Source organism: Lampetra fluviatilis, unplaced genomic scaffold (genome assembly GCF_964198595.1).
Source record: "Lampetra fluviatilis unplaced genomic scaffold, kcLamFluv1.1 SCAFFOLD_953, whole genome shotgun sequence".
Lineage (NCBI taxonomy): Eukaryota > Metazoa > Chordata > Hyperoartia > Petromyzontiformes > Petromyzontidae > Lampetra > Lampetra fluviatilis.
The window spans coordinates 2236-20916 of NW_027621511.1; the positions used below are offsets into that span (position 1 = coordinate 2236).

General features: G+C 59.2%; 1 protein-coding gene across 1 annotated transcript in view; it reads right to left on the reverse strand.

Moving 5' to 3' along the window:
• Window positions 1-240: 240 nt before the first annotated feature.
• The window catches only part of LOC144955351 (chromatin assembly factor 1 subunit B-like), a gene marked incomplete at its 3' end in the record, with an annotated part of 29920 nt that continues 11479 nt past the window's right edge, over window positions 241-18681 (reverse strand). Inside the window, exons 5-8 of the mRNA XM_078885598.1 lie at window positions 17561-17652; window positions 13877-14021; window positions 11515-11809; window positions 241-404 (exon numbers count right to left, since the gene is read on the reverse strand). Coding sequence (XP_078741724.1) covers window positions 241-404; window positions 11515-11809; window positions 13877-14021; window positions 17561-17652 — 696 coding nt within the window. The remainder of the gene's footprint in view (window positions 405-11514; window positions 11810-13876; window positions 14022-17560; window positions 17653-18681) is intronic.

Genomic DNA, 18681 nt, shown 5'->3' on the forward strand with positions numbered 1-18681 from the left:
CCCACCCACCCACTCACCCCACTCAACCACTCACCAACCCACCCATCCACTCACCAACCCACCCACCCACTCACCAACCCACCCACCCACCCACCCACTCACCCACCCACTCACCCACCCACTCACCCACCCACTCACCCACTCACTCACTCACCCACTCACTCACCCACTCACTCACTCACCCACTCACCCACTCACCCACCCCACCAAACCACCCACACCATGACCTTTGACCCTTACCTGGGAGCAATGGCTGCTGACCTCTGCTGACCTCCGGCCTCCAGGGTCACCCGCCTTGGGGTCACGACCTCCGGCTCCGACCTGACCCCAGGCTCAACCTCGCTGGACCCCGTGACCTCACCTGAGGTCGCGACCTCAGACTCGGAGGTCACAGGTCGTTCCTCCTGTCGGGAAGAGGAAAGGCAGGTCATGTGACTCTGTTGACCATACCTCACCGTTATGGTTGATAGGTCTCTGTGTGGTGAGTCTACGGGTCTCTGTGTGGTGAGTGGTGAGTCTATGGGTCTCTGTGTGGTGAGTCTACGGGTCTCTGTGTGGTGAGTCTATGGGTCTCTGTGTGGTGAGTGGTGAGTCTGTGGGTCTCTGTGTGGTGAGTCTATGGGTCTCTGTGTGGTGAGTGGTGAGTCTATGGGTCTCTGTGTGGTGAGTCTGTGGGTCTCTGTGTGGTGAGTGGTGAGTCTACGGGTCTCTGTGTGGTGAGTCTATGGGTCTCTGTGTGGTGAGTGGTGAGTCTATGGGTCTCTGTGTGGTGAGTCTGTGGGTCTCTGTGTGGTGAGTCTACGGGTCTCTGTGTGGTGAGTCTATGGGTCTCTGTGTGGTGAGTGGTGAGTCTGTGGGTCTCTGTGTGGTGAGTCTATGGGTCTCTGTGTGGTGAGTGGTGAGTCTGTGGGTCTCTGTGTGGTGAGTCTGTGGGTCTCTGTGTGGTGAGTGGTGAGTCTACGGGTCTCTGTGTGGTGAGTCTGTGGGTCTCTGTGTGGTGAGTCTGTGGGTCTCTGTGTGGTGAGTGGTGAGTCTACGGGTCTCTGTGTGGTGAGTCTGTGGGTCTCTGTGTGGTGAGTCTGTGGGTCTCTGTGTGGTGAGTGGTGAGTCTACGGGTCTCTGTGTGGTGAGTCTATGGGTCTCTGTGTGGTGAGTGGTGAGTCTATGGGTCTCTGTGTGGTGAGTCTGTGGGTCTCTGTGTGGTGAGTGGTGAGTCTACGGGTCTCTGTGTGGTGAGTCTATGGGTCTCTGTGTGGTGTGTGGTGAGTCTACGGGTCTCTGTGTGGTGAGTCTGTGGGTCTCTGTGTGGTGAGTGGTGAGTCTGTGGGTCTCTGTGTGGTGAGTGGTGAGTCTATGGGTCTCTGTGTGGTGAGTGGTGAGTCTACGGGTCTCTGTGTGGTGAGTGGTGAGTCTGTGGGTCTCTGTGTGGTGAGTGGTGAGTCTATGGGTCTCTGTGTGGTGAGTGGTGAGTCTATGGGTCTCTGTGTGGTGAGTCTACGGGTCTCTGTGTGGTGTGTGGTGAGTCTATGGGTCTCTGTGTGGTGAGTGGTGAGTCTATGGGTCTCTGTGTGGTGAGTGGTGAGTCTATGGGTCTCTGTGTGGTGAGTGGTGAGTCTATGGGTCTCTGTGTGGTGAGTCTATGGGTCTCTGTGTGGTGAGTGGTGAGTCTATGGGTCTCTGTGTGGTGAGTCTATGGGTCTCTGTGTGGTGAGTGGTGAGTCTATGGGTCTCTGTGTGGTGAGTCTATGGGTCTCTGTGTGGTGAGTCTATGGGTCTCTGTGTGGTGAGTCTATGGGTCTCTGTGTGGTGAGTGGTGAGTCTATGGGTCTCTGTGTGGTGAGTCTACGGGTCTCTGTGTGGTGAGTGGTGAGTCTATGGGTCTCTGTGTGGTGAGTGGTGAGTCTACGGGTCTCTGTGTGGTGAGTCTGTGGGTCTCTGTGTGGTGAGTGGTGAGTCTACGGGTCTCTGTGTGATGAGTCTATGGGTCTCTGTGTGGTGTGTGGTGAGTCTACGGGTCTCTGTGTGGTGAGTCTGTGGGTCTCTGTGTGGTGAGTGGTGAGTCTACGGGTCTCTGTGTGGTGAGTCTGTGGGTCTCTGTGTGGTGAGTGGTGAGTCTACGGGTCTCTGTGTGGTGAGTCTATGGGTCTCTGTGTGGTGTGTGGTGAGTCTACGGGTCTCTGTGTGGTGAGTCTGTGGGTCTCTGTGTGGTGAGTGGTGAGTCTACGGGTCTCTGTGTGGTGAGTCTGTGGGTCTCTGTGTGGTGAGTGGTGAGTCTACGGGTCTCTGTGTGGTGAGTCTATGGGTCTCTGTGTGGTGAGTGGTAAGTCTATGGGTCTCTGTGTGGTGAGTGGTGAGTCTACGGGTCTCTGTGTGGTGAGTCTATGGGTCTCTGTGTGGTGAGTGGTGAGTCTATGGGTCTCTGTGTGGTGAGTGGTGAGTCTATGGGTCTCTGTGTGGTGAGTCTATGGGTCTCTGTGTGGTGAGTGGTGAGTCTATGGGTCTCTGTGTGGTGAGTGGTGAGTCTATGGGTCTCTGTGTGGTGAGTCTGTGGGTCTCTGTGTGGTGAGTGGTGAGTCTATGGGTCTCTGTGTGGTGAGTCTATGGGTCTCTGTGTGGTGAGTGGTGAGTCTATGGGTCTCTGTGTGGTGAGTCTATGGGTCTGTGTGGTGAGTGGTGAGTCTATGGGTCTCTGTGTGGTGAGTCTGTGGGTCTCTGTGTGGTGAGTGGTGAGTCTACGGGTCTCTGTGTGGTGAGTCTATGGGTCTCTGTGTGGTGAGTGGTGAGTCTACGGGTCTCTGTGTGGTGAGTCTGTGGGTCTCTGTGTGGTGAGTGGTGAGTCTACGGGTCTCTGTGTGGTGAGTCTATGGGTCTCTGTGTGGTGTGTGGTGAGTCTACGGGTCTCTGTGTGGTGAGTCTGTGGGTCTCTGTGTGGTGAGTGGTGAGTCTACGGGTCTCTGTGTGGTGAGTCTGTGGGTCTCTGTGTGGTGAGTGGTGAGTCTACGGGTCTCTGTGTGGTGAGTCTATGGGTCTCTGTGTGGTGAGTGGTGAGTCTATGGGTCTCTGTGTGGTGAGTGGTGAGTCTACGGGTCTCTGTGTGGTGAGTCTATGGGTCTCTGTGTGGTGAGTGGTGAGTCTATGGGTCTCTGTGTGGTGAGTGGTGAGTCTATGGGTCTCTGTGTGGTGAGTCTATGGGTCTCTGTGTGGTGAGTGGTGAGTCTATGGGTCTCTGTGTGGTGAGTGGTGAGTCTATGGGTCTCTGTGTGGTGAGTCTGTGGGTCTCTGTGTGGTGAGTGGTGAGTCTATGGGTCTCTGTGTGGTGAGTCTATGGGTCTCTGTGTGGTGAGTGGTGAGTCTATGGGTCTCTGTGTGGTGAGTGGTGAGTCTATGGGTCTCTGTGTGGTGAGTGGTGAGTCTATGGGTCTCTGTGTGGTGAGTGGTGAGTCTATGGGTCTCTGTGTGGTGAGTCTGTGGGTCTCTGTGTGGTGAGTGGTGAGTCTACGGGTCTCTGTGTGGTGAGTCTATGGGTCTCTGTGTGGTGAGTGGTGAGTCTATGGGTCTCTGTGTGGTGAGTGGTGAGTCTACGGGTCTCTGTGTGGTGAGTCTATGGGTCTCTGTGTGGTGAGTGGTGAGTCTATGGGTCTCTGTGTGGTGAGTGGTGAGTCTATGGGTCTCTGTGTGGTGAGTCTGTGGGTCTCTGTGTGGTGAGTGGTGAGTCTATGGGTCTCTGTGTGGTGAGTCTATGGGTCTCTGTGTGGTGAGTGGTGAGTCTATGGGTCTCTGTGTGGTGAGTGGTGAGTCTATGGGTCTCTGTGTGGTGAGTGGTGAGTCTATGGGTCTCTGTGTGGTGAGTCTATGGGTCTCTGTGTGGTGAGTGGTGAGTCTATGGGTCTCTGTGTGGTGAGTGGTGAGTCTATGGGTCTCTGTGTGGTGAGTCTGTGGGTCTCTGTGTGGTGAGTGGTGAGTCTATGGGTCTCTGTGTGGTGAGTCTATGGGTCTCTGTGTGGTGAGTGGTGAGTCTATGGGTCTCTGTGTGGTGAGTGGTGAGTCTATGGGTCTCTGTGTGGTGAGTGGTGAGTCTATGGGTCTCTGTGTGGTGAGTGGTGAGTCTATGGGTCTCTGTGTGGTGAGTCTATGGGTCTCTGTGTGGTGAGTGGTGAGTCTATGGGTCTCTGTGTGGTGAGTGGTGAGTCTATGGGTCTCTGTGTGGTGAGTCTATGGGTCTCTGTGTGGTGAGTGGTGAGTCTATGGGTCTCTGTGTGGTGAGTGGTGAGTCTATGGGTCTCTGTGTGGTGAGTGGTGAGTCTGTGGGTCTCTGTGTGGTGAGTGGTGAGTCTATGGGTCTCTGTGTGGTGAGTCTATGGGTCTCTGTGTGGTGAGTGGTGAGTCTACGGGTCTCTGTGTGGTGAGTGGTGAGTCTATGGGTCTCTGTGTGGTGAGTCTATGGGTCTCTGTGTGGTGAGTGGTGAGTCTATGGGTCTCTGTGTGGTGAGTCTATGGGTCTCTGTGTGGTGAGTGGTGAGTCTATGGGTCTCTGTGTGGTGAGTGGTGAGTCTACGGGTCTCTGTGTGGTGAGTCTATGGGTCTCTGTGTGGTGAGTGGTGAGTCTACGGGTCTCTGTGTGGTGAGTCTATGGGTCTCTGTGTGGTGAGTGGTGAGTCTATGGGTCTCTGTGTGATGAGTCTATGGGTCTCTGTGTGGTGAGTGGTGAGTCTATGGGTCTCTGTGTGGTGAGTGGTGAGTCTATGGGTCTCTGTGTGGTGAGTCTATGGGTCTCTGTGTGGTGAGTGGTGAGTCTATGGGTCTCTGTGTGGTGAGTGGAGAGTCTATGGGTCTCTGTGTGGTGAGTCTACGGGTCTCTGTGTGGTGAGTGGTGAGTCTACGGGTCTCTGTGTGGAGAGTGGTGAGTCTATGGGTCTCTGTGTGGTGAGTCTGCGGGTCTCTGTGTGGTGAGTGGTGAGTCTACGGGTCTCTGTGTGGTGAGTCTACGGGTCTCTGTGTGGTGAGTGGTGAGTCTGTGGGTCTCTGTGTGGTGAGTGGTGAGTCTATGGGTCTCTGTGTGGTGAGTGGTGAGTCTATGGGTCTCTGTGTGGTGAGTCTATGGGTCTCTGTGTGGTGAGTGGTGAGTCTACGGGTCTCTGTGTGGTGAGTCTACGGGTCTCTGTGTGGTGAGTGGTGAGTCTATGGGTCTCTGTGTGGTGAGTCTATGGGTCTCTGTGTGGTGAGTGGTGAGTCTACGGGTCTCTGTGTGGTGAGTCTATGGGTCTCTGTGTGGTGAGTGGTGAGTCTATGGGTCTCTGTGTGGTGAGTGGTGAGTCTATGGGTCTCTGTGTGGTGAGTGGTGAGTCTATGGGTCTCTGTGTGGTGAGTGGTGAGTCTATGGGTCTCTGTGTGGTGAGTCTATGGGTCTCTGTGTGGTGAGTGGTGAGTCTATGGGTCTCTGTGTGATGAGTCTATGGGTCTCTGTGTGGTGAGTGGTGAGTCTATGGGTCTCTGTGTGGTGAGTCTATGGGTCTCTGTGTGGTGAGTGGTGAGTCTATGGGTCTCTGTGTGATGAGTCTATGGGTCTCTGTGTGATGAGTCTATGGGTCTCTGTGTGGTGAGTGGTGAGTCTATGGGTCTCTGTGTGGTGAGTGGTGAGTCTACGGGTCTCTGTGTGGTGAGTGGTGAGTCTATGGGTCTCTGTGTGGTGAGTGGTGAGTCTATGGGTCTCTGTGTGGTGAGTGGTGAGTCTATGGGTCTCTGTGTGGTGAGTCTATGGGTCTCTGTGTGGTGAGTGGTGAGTCTATGGGTCTCTGTGTGGTGAGTCTGTGGGTCTCTGTGTGGTGAGTGGTGAGTCTATGGGTCTCTGTGTGGTGAGTGGTGAGTCTACGGGTCTCTGTGTGGTGAGTGGTGAGTCTATGGGTCTCTGTGTGGTGAGTCTATGGGTCTCTGTGTGGTGAGTGGTGAGTCTATGGGTCTCTGTGTGGTGAGTCTATGGGTCTCTGTGTGGTGAGTGGTGAGTCTATGGGTCTCTGTGTGGTGAGTGGTGAGTCTACGGGTCTCTGTGTGGTGAGTCTATGGGTCTCTGTGTGGTGAGTGGTGAGTCTACGGGTCTCTGTGTGGTGAGTGGTGAGTCTATGGGTCTCTGTGTGGTGAGTGGTGAGTCTGTGGGTCTCTGTGTGGTGAGTGGTGAGTCTATGGGTCTCTGTGTGGTGAGTCTACGGGTCTCTGTGTGGTGAGTGGTGAGTCTACGGGTCTCTGTGTGGTGAGTCTACGGGTCTCTGTGTGGTGAGTCTATGGGTCTCTGTGTGGTGAGTGGTGAGTCTACGGGTCTCTGTGTGGTGAGTCTACGGGTCTCTGTGTGGTGAGTGGTGAGTCTATGGGTCTCTGTGTGGTGAGTGGTGAGTCTACGGGTCTCTGTGTGGTGAGTGGTGAGTCTACGGGTCTCTGTGTGGTGAGTCTATGGGTCTCTGTGTGGTGAGTGGTGAGTCTACGGGTCTCTGTGTGGTGAGTGGTGAGTCTACGGGTCTCTGTGTGGTGAGTCTATGGGTCTCTGTGTGGTGAGTGGTGAGTCTACGGGTCTCTGTGTGGTGAGTGGTGAGTCTATGGGTCTCTGTGTGGTGAGTCTATGGGTCTCTGTGTGGTGAGTGGTGAGTCTGTGGGTCTCTGTGTGGTGAGTGGTGAGTCTATGGGTCTCTGTGTGGTGAGTGGTGAGTCTATGGGTCTCTGTGTGGTGAGTGGTGAGTCTATGGGTCTCTGTGTGGTGAGTCTATGGGTCTCTGTGTGGTGAGTGGTGAGTCTATGGGTCTCTGTGTGGTGAGTGGAGAGTCTATGGGTCTCTGTGTGGTGAGTCTACGGGTCTCTGTGTGGTGAGTGGTGAGTCTACGGGTCTCTGTGTGGAGAGTGGTGAGTCTATGGGTCTCTGTGTGGTGAGTCTACGGGTCTCTGTGTGGTGAGTGGTGAGTCTACGGGTCTCTGTGTGGTGAGTCTACGGGTCTCTGTGTGGTGAGTGGTGAGTCTGTGGGTCTCTGTGTGGTGAGTGGTGAGTCTATGGGTCTCTGTGTGGTGAGTGGTGAGTCTATGGGTCTCTGTGTGGTGAGTCTATGGGTCTCTGTGTGGCGAGTGGTGAGTCTACGGGTCTCTGTGTGGTGAGTCTACGGGTCTCTGTGTGGTGAGTGGTGAGTCTATGGGTCTCTGTGTGGTGAGTCTATGGGTCTCTGTGTGGTGAGTGGTGAGTCTACGGGTCTCTGTGTGGTGAGTCTATGGGTCTCTGTGTGGTGAGTGGTGAGTCTATGGGTCTCTGTGTGGTGAGTGGTGAGTCTACGGGTCTCTGTGTGGTGAGTCTATGGGTCTCTGTGTGGTGAGTGGTGAGTCTATGGGTCTCTGTGTGGTGAGTGGTGAGTCTATGGGTCTCTGTGTGGTGAGTGGTGAGTCTATGGGTCTCTGTGTGGTGAGTCTATGGGTCTCTGTGTGGTGAGTGGTGAGTCTATGGGTCTCTGTGTGGTGAGTCTATGGGTCTCTGTGTGGTGAGTGGTGAGTCTATGGGTCTCTGTGTGGTGAGTCTATGGGTCTCTGTGTGGTGAGTCTGTGGGTCTCTGTGTGGTGAGTGGTGAGTCTATGGGTCTCTGTGTGGTGAGTGGTGAGTCTATGGGTCTCTGTGTGGTGAGTCTGTGGGTCTCTGTGTGGTGAGTGGTGAGTCTATGGGTCTCTGTGTGGTGAGTCTATGGGTCTCTGTGTGGTGAGTGGTGAGTCTATGGGTCTCTGTGTGGTGAGTCTGTGGGTCTCTGTGTGGTGAGTGGTGAGTCTACGGGTCTCTGTGTGGTGAGTCTATGGGTCTCTGTGTGGTGAGTGGTGAGTCTACGGGTCTCTGTGTGGTGAGTGGTGAGTCTATGGGTCTCTGTGTGGTGAGTGGTGAGTCTATGGGTCTCTGTGTGGTGAGTCTATGGGTCTCTGTGTGGTGAGTGGTGAGTCTGTGGGTCTCTGTGTGGTGAGTGGTGAGTCTATGGGTCTCTGTGTGGTGAGTGGTGAGTCTATGGGTCTCTGTGTGGTGAGTGGTGAGTCTATGGGTCTCTGTGTGGTGAGTCTGTGGGTCTCTGTGTGGTGAGTCTATGGGTCTCTGTGTGGTGAGTGGTGAGTCTATGGGTCTCTGTGTGGTGAGTGGTGAGTCTGTGGGTCTCTGTGTGGTGAGTGGTGAGTCTATGGGTCTCTGTGTGGTGAGTGGTGAGTCTATGGGTCTCTGTGTGGTGAGTCTGTGGGTCTCTGTGTGGTGAGTCTATGGGTCTCTGTGTGGTGAGTGGTGAGTCTATGGGTCTCTGTGTGGTGAGTGGTGAGTCTGTGGGTCTCTGTGTGGTGAGTGGTGAGTCTCTGGTGAGTCTCTGGTGAGTCTGCGGTGAGTCTCTGGTGAGTCTGCGGTGAGTCTCTGGTGAGTCTCTGGTGAGTCTGCGGTGAGTCTCTGGTGAGTCTGTGGTGAGTCTCTGGTGAGTCTGTGGTGAGTCTCTGGTGAGTCTCTGGTGAGTCTCTGGTGAGTCTGTGGTGAGTCTCTGGTGAGTCTCTGGTGAGTCTCTGGTGAGTCTGTGGTGAGTCTCTGGTGAGTCTGTGGTGAGTCTCTGGTGAGTCTCTGGTGAGTCTCTGGTGAGTCTCTGGTGAGTCTGCGGTGAGTCTCTGGTGAGTCTGTGGTGAGTCTCTGGTGAGTCTCTGGTGAGTCTCTGGTGAGTCTGCGGTGAGTCTCTGGTGAGTCTGCGGTGAGTCTCTGGTGAGTCTCTGGTGAGTCTCTGGTGAGTCTGCGGTGAGTCTCTGGTGAGTCTCTGGTGAGTCTCTGGTGAGTCTCTGGTGAGTCTCTGGTGAGTCTGCGGTGAGTCTCTGGTGAGTCTACGGTGAGTCTCTGGTGAGTCTGTGGTGAGTCTCTGGTGAGTCTACGGTGAGTCTCTGGTGAGTCTACGGTGAGTCTCTGGTGAGTCTGTGGTGAGTCTCTGGTGAGTCTCTGGTGAGTCTACGGTGAGTCTCTGGTGAGTCTCTGGTGAGTCTGTGGTGAGTCTCTGGTGAGTCTCTGGTGAGTCTGTGGTGAGTCTCTGGTGAGTCTGTGGTGAGTCTCTGGTGAGTCTGCGGTGAGTCTGCGGTGAGTCTGTGGTGAGTCTCTGGTGAGTCTCTGGTGAGTCTGTGGTGAGTCTGCGGTGAGTCTCTGGTGAGTCTCTGGTGAGTCTCTGGTGAGTCTGCGGTGAGTCTCTGGTGAGTCTGCGGTGAGTCTCTGGTGAGTCTCTGGTGAGTCTGCGGTGAGTCTCTGGTGAGTCTGTGGTGAGTCTCTGGTGAGTCTGTGGTGAGTCTCTGGTGAGTCTCTGGTGAGTCTGTGGTGAGTCTGTGGTGAGTCTCTGGTGAGTCTCTGGTGAGTCTCTGGTGAGTCTGTGGTGAGTCTCTGGTGAGTCTGTGGTGAGTCTCTGGTGAGTCTCTGGTGAGTCTACGGTGAGTCTCTGGTGAGTCTGCGGTGAGTCTCTGGTGAGTCTGTGGTGAGTCTCTGGTGAGTCTGTGGTGAGTCTCTGGTGAGTCTCTGGTGAGTCTCTGGTGAGTCTGTGGTGAGTCTCTGGTGAGTCTCTGGTGAGTCTCTGGTGAGTCTGCGGTGAGTCTCTGGTGAGTCTCTGGTGAGTCTCTGGTGAGTCTGCGGTGAGTCTCTGGTGAGTCTCTGGTGAGTCTGTGGTGAGTCTCTGGTGAGTCTGCGGTGAGTCTGCGGTGAGTCTCTGGTGAGTCTCTGGTGAGTCTCTGGTGAGTCTGCGGTGAGTCTCTGGTGAGTCTGTGGTGAGTCTGTGGTGAGTCTCTGGTGAGTCTCTGGTGAGTCTGTGGTGAGTCTCTGGTGAGTCTGTGGTGAGTCTGCGGTGAGTCTCTGGTGAGTCTGTGGTGAGTCTCTGGTGAGTCTGTGGTGAGTCTCTGGTGAGTCTCTGGTGAGTCTGTGGTGAGTCTGTGGTGAGTCTCTGGTGAGTCTCTGGTGAGTCTCTGGTGAGTCTACGGTGAGTCTGTGGTGAGTCTCTGGTGAGTCTCTGGTGAGTCTCTGGTGAGGCTCTGGTGAGTCTCTGGTGAGTCTGCGGTGAGTCTCTGGTGAGTCTCTGGTGAGTCTGTGGTGAGTCTGTGGTGAGTCTCTGGTGAGTCTCTGGTGAGTCTCTGGCGAGTCTACGGTGAGTCTACGGTGAGTCTCTGGTGAGTCTCTGGTGAGTCTCTGGTGAGTCTGTGGTGAGTCTCTGGTGAGTCTGCGGTGAGTCTCTGGTGAGTCTACGGTGAGTCTCTGGTGAGTCTCTGGTGAGTCTACGGTGAGTCTGTGGTGAGTCTCTGGTGAGTCTCTGGTGAGTCTCTGGTGAGTCTACGGTGAGTCTCTGGTGAGTCTGCGGTGAGTCTCTGGTGAGTCTGTGGTGAGTCTCTGGTGAGTCTCTGGTGAGTCTCTGGTGAGTCTCTGGTGAGTCTGCGGTGAGTCTCTGGTGAGTCTGCGGTGAGTCTCTGGTGAGTCTCTGGTGAGTCTCTGGTGAGTCTGCGGTGAGTCTCTGGTGAGTCTCTGGTGAGTCTCTGGTGAGTCTCTGGTGAGTCTCTGGTGAGTCTCTGGTGAGTCTGCGGTGAGTCTCTGGTGAGTCTACGGTGAGTCTCTGGTGAGTCTGTGGTGAGTCTCTGGTGAGTCTACGGTGAGTCTCTGGTGAGTCTACGGTGAGTCTCTGGTGAGTCTGTGGTGAGTCTCTGGTGAGTCTCTGGTGAGTCTACGGTGAGTCTCTGGTGAGTCTCTGGTGAGTCTGTGGTGAGTCTCTGGTGAGTCTCTGGTGAGTCTGTGGTGAGTCTCTGGTGAGTCTGTGGTGAGTCTCTGGTGAGTCTGCGGTGAGTCTGCGGTGAGTCTGTGGTGAGTCTCTGGTGAGTCTCTGGTGAGTCTGTGGTGAGTCTGCGGTGAGTCTCTGGTGAGTCTCTGGTGAGTCTCTGGTGAGTCTCTGGTGAGTCTGTGGTGAGTCTGTGGTGAGTCTCTGGTGAGTCTCTGGTGAGTCTCTGGTGAGTCTGCGGTGAGTCTCTGGTGAGTCTGTGGTGAGTCTGTGGTGAGTCTCTGGTGAGTCTCTGGTGAGTCTGTGGTGAGTCTCTGGTGAGTCTGTGGTGAGTCTGCGGTGAGTCTCTGGTGAGTCTGTGGTGAGTCTCTGGTGAGTCTGTGGTGAGTCTCTGGTGAGTCTCTGGTGAGTCTGTGGTGAGTCTGTGGTGAGTCTCTGGTGAGTCTCTGGTGAGTCTCTGGTGAGTCTACGGTGAGTCTGTGGTGAGTCTCTGGTGAGTCTGCGGTGAGTCTCTGGTGAGGCTCTGGTGAGTCTGTGGTGAGTCTGTGGTGAGTCTCTGGTGAGTCTCTGGTGAGTCTACGGTGAGTCTACGGTGAGTCTCTGGTGAGTCTCTGGTGAGTCTCTGGTGAGTCTGTGGTGAGTCTCTGGTGAGTCTGCGGTGAGTCTCTGGTGAGTCTACGGTGAGTCTCTGGTGAGTCTCTGGTGAGTCTACGGTGAGTCTGTGGTGAGTCTGTGTGGTCTACGCGCCCTCCCTCACCGCCGCACTGCGATTGGACGCCGCCTGGTCACGTGACCCGCGTTTCTTAGGCTTCTGCTCCGGGGGGCTGGGGGTCCCGACTCCTGCCGGAGTGGGGGGCCCCCCCGTGGGGGTCCCTGAGGGGGTCCCCGAGGGGGTCCCCCCTGTCGAGGGGGTCCCCCCTGTCGAGGGGGTCCCCCCTTTCGAGGGGGTCTCCGAGGGGGTCAGGGCCTCGCCCAACTCCCCCGCGGCAAACACGGCGAAGGAGCAGTAGCCATCGGTGGAGGAGATTGCCAACAGGGAGCCGTCAGCGGACCTGGGGGGGTGAGGGAGGGTGAGGGAGGGTGAGGGAGGGGTGGTGAGGGGTGGTGAGGGGGGGTGAGGGAGGGGGGGTGAGGGAGGGGGGGTGAGGGGGGGTGAGGGAGGGGGGGGTGAGGGAGGGAGGGGGGGGTGAGGGAGGGAGGGGGGGTGAGGGAGGGAGGGAGGGGTGGGTGAGGTGGTGAGGGGGTGAGGGAGGGGGGGTGAGGGAGGGGGGGGTGAGGGAGGGTGAGGGAAGGAGGGTGGTGAGGGAGGGGGGGGTGAGGGAGGGCTGGGTGAGTCACTCACTCATTCATTCAATCGCTCAGCTCCCAACTCACCCAACCACTCACCCACTCATTCAACCACTCATTCACCCACCCACTCACTCACCCACCCACTCACCCACTCATTCACCCACCCACCCACTAACTCACCCACCCACCCACTCACCCACTCATTTACCCACCCACTCACCCACTCATTCACCCACCCACTCATTCACTCACCCACCCACTCACCCACCCACCCATCCACCACTCACTCACCCACCCACCCATCCACCCACTCACCCATTCACCCACCCATTCACCCACCCACTCACCCACCCACTCATTCACCCACCCACCCACCCACTCATTCACCCACCCACCCACCCACCCACCCACTCACCCACCCCACCCACCCACCCACCCACTCACCCACCCACCCACTCACCCACCCACCCACCCACTCACCCACCCACCCACCCACCCACTCACCCACCCACCCACTCACCCACCCACCCACTCACCCACCCACCCACCCACGGGGGTCATGGTGCTGTGAAGGTGGTGACGGCGGTGGTGACGGTGTCACGGTGGTGTTATGCTGTGTTGGTGGTGACGGTGGTGGTGACGGTGGTGGTGACGGTGTCACGGTGGTGTTATGCTGTGTTGGTGGTGACGGTGGTGGTGACGGTGGTGGTGACGGTATCACGGTGGTGTTATGCTGTGTTGGTGGTGACGGTGGTGGTGATGGAGGTGGTGACGGTGTTGGTGACGGTGTCACGGTGGTGTTATGCTGTGTTGGTGGTGACGGTGGTGGTGACGGTGGTGGTGACGGTGTCACGGTGGTGTTATGCTGTGTTGGTGGTGACGGAGGTGGTGACGGTGGTGGTGACGGTGTCACGGTGGTGTTATGCTGTGTTGGTGGTGACGGTGGTGGTGATGGAGGTGGTGACGGCAGTGGTGACATTGGTGGTGACGGAGGTGGTGGTGTTAGTGGTGGTATTGGTGGTGGTGACGGAGGTGGCAATGACGGTGGTGACATGTGGTGTTGGTGGTGACGGTGGTGGTGATGGTGGTGATGGTGGTGATGGTGGTGGTGAAGGTGGTGAAGGTGGTGTTGGTGGTGGTGATGGTGATGATGGTGGTGATGGTGTTGGTGGTGGCGATGGTGACGGCGGTGGTGATGGTGGTGGTGACGGTGGTTGTGGTGATGGTGGTGGTGATGGTGGTTGTGGTGACGGTGGTTGTGGTGACGGTGGTGGTGGTGACGGTGGTTGTGACGGTGGTGATGGTGGTTGTGGTGACGGTGGTTGTGGTGACGGTGTTGGTTGTGTTGGTGGTGATTGTGGTGGTGGTGACGGTGGTTGTGGTGGTGTACCAGGCGAGGTCGCTGAGCGTGTGGTAGTGCAGGCTCGAGATGGAGGCGAAGGGAGCGGCGTGCTGGGTGTGTGGTGGTGGTGGTGACGGTGGTGGTGACGGTGTTGTTGGTGGTTGTGGTGGTGGTTGTGGTGGTGGTGTACCAGGCGAGGTCGCTGAGCGTGTGGTAGTGCAGGCTCGAGATGGAGGCGAAGGGAGCGGCGTGCTGGGTGTGTGGTGGTGGTGGTTGTGTTGGTGGTTGTGGTGACGGTGGTTGTGGTTGTGGTGGTTGTGGTTGTTGTGGTGGTGTACCAGGCGAGGTCGCTGAGCGTGTGGTAGTGCAGGCTCGAGATGGAGGCGAAGGGAGCGGCGTGCTGGGTGTGTTGGTGGTGGTGGTTGTGTTGGTGGTTGTGGTGACGGTGGTTGTGGTTGTGGTGGTTGTGGTTGTTGTGGTGGTGTACCAGGCGAGGTCGCTGAGCGTGTGGTAGTGCAGGCTCGAGATTGAGGCGAAGGGAGCGGCGTGCTGGGTGTCGTACAGGAGGACCGCGTCCTCCGTCGCCACCGCCACCAGCACTCGGTAGGGCAGCTCCAGGAACGGGGGAGACGCTGGGGACACGGGGGGGGTGGGAGACACGGGGGGAGTGAGTGGAGACACGGGGGGGGGTGGGAGACACGGGGGGGGGTGGGAGACACGGGGGGGGGGGGAGTGAGTGGAGACACGGGGGGGGGGGGAGACACGGGGGGTATGCGACACGGTAGGGCAGCTCCAGGAACGGGGGGAGTGAGTGGAGACACGGGGGGGGGGAGGTGGGAGACACGGGGGGAGTGAGTGGAGACACGGGGGGGGGGTGGGAGACACGGGGGGGGGGTTGGGAGACACGGGGGGAGGGGGGGAAAGTGAGTGGAGACACAGGGGGGGGGGGGGAGACACGGGGGGTAGGAGACACGGTAGGGCAGCTCCAGGAACGGGGGGAGTGAGTGGAGACACGGGGGGGGGTGGGAGACACGGGGGGAGTGAGTGGAGACACGGGGGGGGGGGGGGTGGGAGACACGGGGTGGGACACACGGGGGGTGGGGTGAGAGTGAGTGGAGACACGGGGGGGGGGGTGGGAGACACGGGGGGGGGTGGGAGACACGGGGTGGGGTGGGACACACGGGGGGTGGGGTGAGAGTGAGTGGAGACACGGGATGGGAGACATGGGTGGTGGCGCGGGTGGTGGTGGTGGTGATGGTGGTGATGGTGGTGTGGGTAGCGAGGGTGGTGGTGGTGGTGGTGGTGATGGTGGTGATGGTGGTGTGGGTAGCGAGGGTGGTGGTGGTGGTGGTGGTGATGGTGGTGATGGTGGTGTGGGTAGCGAGGGTGGTGGTGGTGAGGGTGGTGATGGTGGTGAGGTGAGGGTGGTGGTGAGGGTGGTGAGGGTGGTGAGGGTGGTGGTGAGGGGTGGTGGTGAGGGTGGTGGTGGTGAGGTGAGGGTGGTGAGGGTGGTGAGGGTGGTGGTGAGGGCGGTGAGGGTGGTGAGGGTGGTGATGCTGGTGAGGGTGGTGAGGGTGGTGAGGGTGGTGATGCTGGTGATGGTGGTGAGGGTGGTGAGGGTGGTGAGGGTGGTGATGCTGGTGAGGGTGGTGATGGTGGTGAGGGCGGTGAGGGTGGTGAGGGTGGTGAGGGTGGTGAGGGTGGTGAGGGCGGTGAGGGCGGTGATGCTGGTGAGGGTGGTGAGGGTGGTGATGGTGGTGAGGGCGGTGAGGGTGGTGAGGGTGGTGAGGGTGGTGAAGGTGGTGAGGGCGGTGAGGGCGGTGAGGGTGGTGAGGGTGGTGAGGGTGGTGAGGGTGGTGATGCTGGTGAGGGTGGTGAGGGTGGTGATGGTGGTGAGGGCGGTGAGGGTGGTGAGGGTGGTGAGGGTGGTGAGGGTGGTGATGGTGGTGAGGGTGGTGAGGGTGGTGAGGCTGGTGAGGGTGGTGAGGGTGGTGAGGGTGGTGAGGGCGGTGAGGGTGGTGAGGGTGGTGAGGGTGGTGAGGGCGGTGAGGGTGGTGAAGGTGGTGAGGGTGGTGAGGGCGGTGAAGGTGGTGAGGGTGGTGAGGGTGGTGAGGGTGGTGATGCTGGTGAGGGTGGTGAGGGTGGTGAAGGTGGTGAGGGTGGTGATGCTGGTGAGGGTGGTGAGGGTGGTGAGGGTGGTGATGCTGGTGAGGGTGGTGAGGGTGGTGAGGGTGGTGATGCTGGTGAGGGTGGTGAGGGTGGTGAGGGTGGTGGTGATGCTGGTGAGGGTGGTGAGGGTGGTGAGGGTGGTGAGGGTGGTGAGGAGGGTGGTGAGGGTGGTGAGGGTGGTGGTGATGCTGGTGAGGGTGGTGAGGGTGGTGAGGGTGGTGAGGGTGGTGGTGATGCTGGTGAGGGTGGTGAGGGTGGTGAGGGTGGTGAGGGTGGTGGTGATGCTGGTGAGGGTGGTGAGGGTGGTGAGGGTGGTGGTGATGCTGGTGAGGGTGGTGAGGGTGGTGAGGGTGGTGAGGGTGGTGGTGAGGGTGGTGAGGGTGGTGAGGGTGGTGGTGAGGGTGGTGAGGGTGGTGAGGGTGGTGGTGAGGGTGGTGAGGGTGGTGAGGGTGGTGGTGATGCTGGTGAGGGTGGTGAGGGTGGTGAGGGTGGTGAGGGTGGTGGTGAGGGTGGTGAGGGTGGTGAGGGTGGTGAGGGTGGTGGTGAGGGTGGTGGTGAGGGTGGTGAGGGTGGTGGTGATGCTGGTGAGGGTGGTGAGGGTGGTGAGGGTGGTGATGCTGGTGAGGGTGGTGAGGGTGGTGAGGGTGGTGGTGATGCTGGTGAGGGTGGTGAGGGTGGTGAGGGTGGTGAGGGTGGTGAGGAGGGTGGTGAGGGTGGTGAGGGTGGTGGTGATGCTGGTGAGGGTGGTGAGGGTGGTGAGGGTGGTGAGGGTGGTGGTGATGCTGGTGAGGGTGGTGAGGGTGGTGAGGGTGGTGAGGGTGGTGGTGATGCTGGTGAGGGTGGTGAGGGTGGTGAGGGTGGTGGTGATGCTGGTGAGGGTGGTGAGGGTGGTGAGGGTGGTGAGGGTGGTGGTGAGGGTGGTGAGGGTGGTGAGGGTGGTGGTGAGGGTGGTGAGGGTGGTGAGGGTGGTGGTGAGGGTGGTGAGGGTGGTGAGGGTGGTGGTGATGCTGGTGAGGGTGGTGAGGGTGGTGAGGGTGGTGAGGGTGGTGGTGAGGGTGGTGAGGGTGGTGAGGGTGGTGAGGGTGGTGGTGAGGGTGGTGAGGGTGGTGGTGATGCTGGTGAGGGTGGTGAGGGTGGTGAGGGTGGTGATGCTGGTGAGGGTGGTGAGGGTGGTGAGGGTGGTGGTGATGCTGGTGAGGGTGGTGAGGGTGGTGAGGGTGGTGAGGGTGGTGAGGAGGGTGGTGAGGGTGGTGAGGGTGGTGGTGATGCTGGTGAGGGTGGTGAGGGTGGTGAGGGTGGTGAGGGTGGTGGTGATGCTGGTGAGGGTGGTGAGGGTGGTGAGGGTGGTGAGGGTGGTGAGGGTGGTGGTGATGCTGGTGAGGGTGGTGAGGGTGGTGAGGGTGGTGGTGATGCTGGTGAGGGTGGTGAGGGTGGTGAGGGTGGTGGTGAGGGTGGTGAGGGTGGTGAGGGTGGTGAGGGTGGTGGTGAGGGTGGTGAGGGTGGTGAGGGTGGTGGTGAGGGTGGTGAGGGTGGTGAGGGTGGTGAGGGTGGTGGTGATGCTGGTGAGGGTGGTGAGGGTGGTGGTGAGGGTGGTGAGGGTGGTGAGGGTGGTGAGGGTGGTGGTGATGCTGGTGAGGGTGGTGAGGGTGGTGAGGGTGGTGGTGATGCTGGTGAGGGTGGTGAGGGTGGTGAGGGTGGTGGTGATGCTGGTGAGGGTGGTGAGGGTGGTGAGGGTGGTGAGGGTGGTGGTGAGGGTGGTGAGGGTGGTGAGGGTGGTGGTGAGGGTGGTGAGGGTGGTGGTGAGGGTGGTGAGGGTGGTGAGGGTGGTGGTGATGCTGGTGAGGGTGGTGAGGTTGGTGAGGGTGGTAAGGGTGGTGGTGAGGGTGGTGAGGGTGGTGAGGGTGGTGAGGGTGGTGGTGAGGGTGGTGGTGAGGGTGGTGAGGGTGGTGGTGATGCTGGTGAGGGTGGTGAGGGTGGTGAGGGTGGTGAGGGTGGTGCTCACCACCGGCTGGTGAGGGGCGGAGGCTGAACAGCTGTGCACAGCAGCGCACAGCCACTGTGGCCTTGCCTGGGGAGGGCAGGTGAGCCAAAGGCCTGGGGGATACAAAGACGGGTGGGAGAGCCCTCGTCAACCCCACCCACTCACCACCCACTCACCACCCACATGGCCACCGTGAACTCCACCCACCCACCCACACGGCCACCGTGAACCCCACCCACCCACACGGCCACCGTGAACCCCATCCACTCACCACCCACAAGGCCACCGTGAACCCCACCCACCCACACGGCCACCGTGAACCCCACCCACCCACCCACACGGCCATCGTGAACCCCACCCACCCACCCACACGGCCACCGTGAACCCCACCCACTCACCACCCACACGGCCATCGTGAACCCCACCCACTCACCACCCACAAGGCCACCGTGAACCCCACCCACCCACACGGCCACCGTGAACCCCACCCACCCACCCACACGGCCATCGTGAACCCCACCCACCCACCCACACGGCCATCGTGAACCCCACCCACCCACCCACACGGCCACCGTGAACCCCACCCACCCACCCACACGGCCACCGTGAACCCCACCCACCCACACGGCCATCGTGAACCCCACCCACCCACACGGCCACCGTGAACCCCACCCACCCACCCACACGGCCATCGTGAACCCCACCCACCCACACGGCCATCGTGAACCCCACCCACCCACCCACACGGCCATCATGAACCCCACCCACCCACCCACACGGCCACCGTGAACCCCACCCACCCACCCACACGGCCATCGTGAACCCCACCCACCCACCCACACGGCCATCGTGAACCCCACCCACCCACCCACACGGCCATCGTGAACCCCACCCACCCACCCACCCACCCACACGGCCATCGTCAACCCCACCCACCCACCCACACGGCCATCGTGAACCCCACCCACCCACACGGCCACCCACCCACACGGCCACCCACCCACACAGCCATCGTGAACCCCACCCACCACCCACACGGCCACCGTGAACCCCACCCACCCACCCACACGGCCACCCACCCACCCACACGGCCACCGTGAACCCCACCCACCCACCCACACGGCCACCCACCCACCCACACG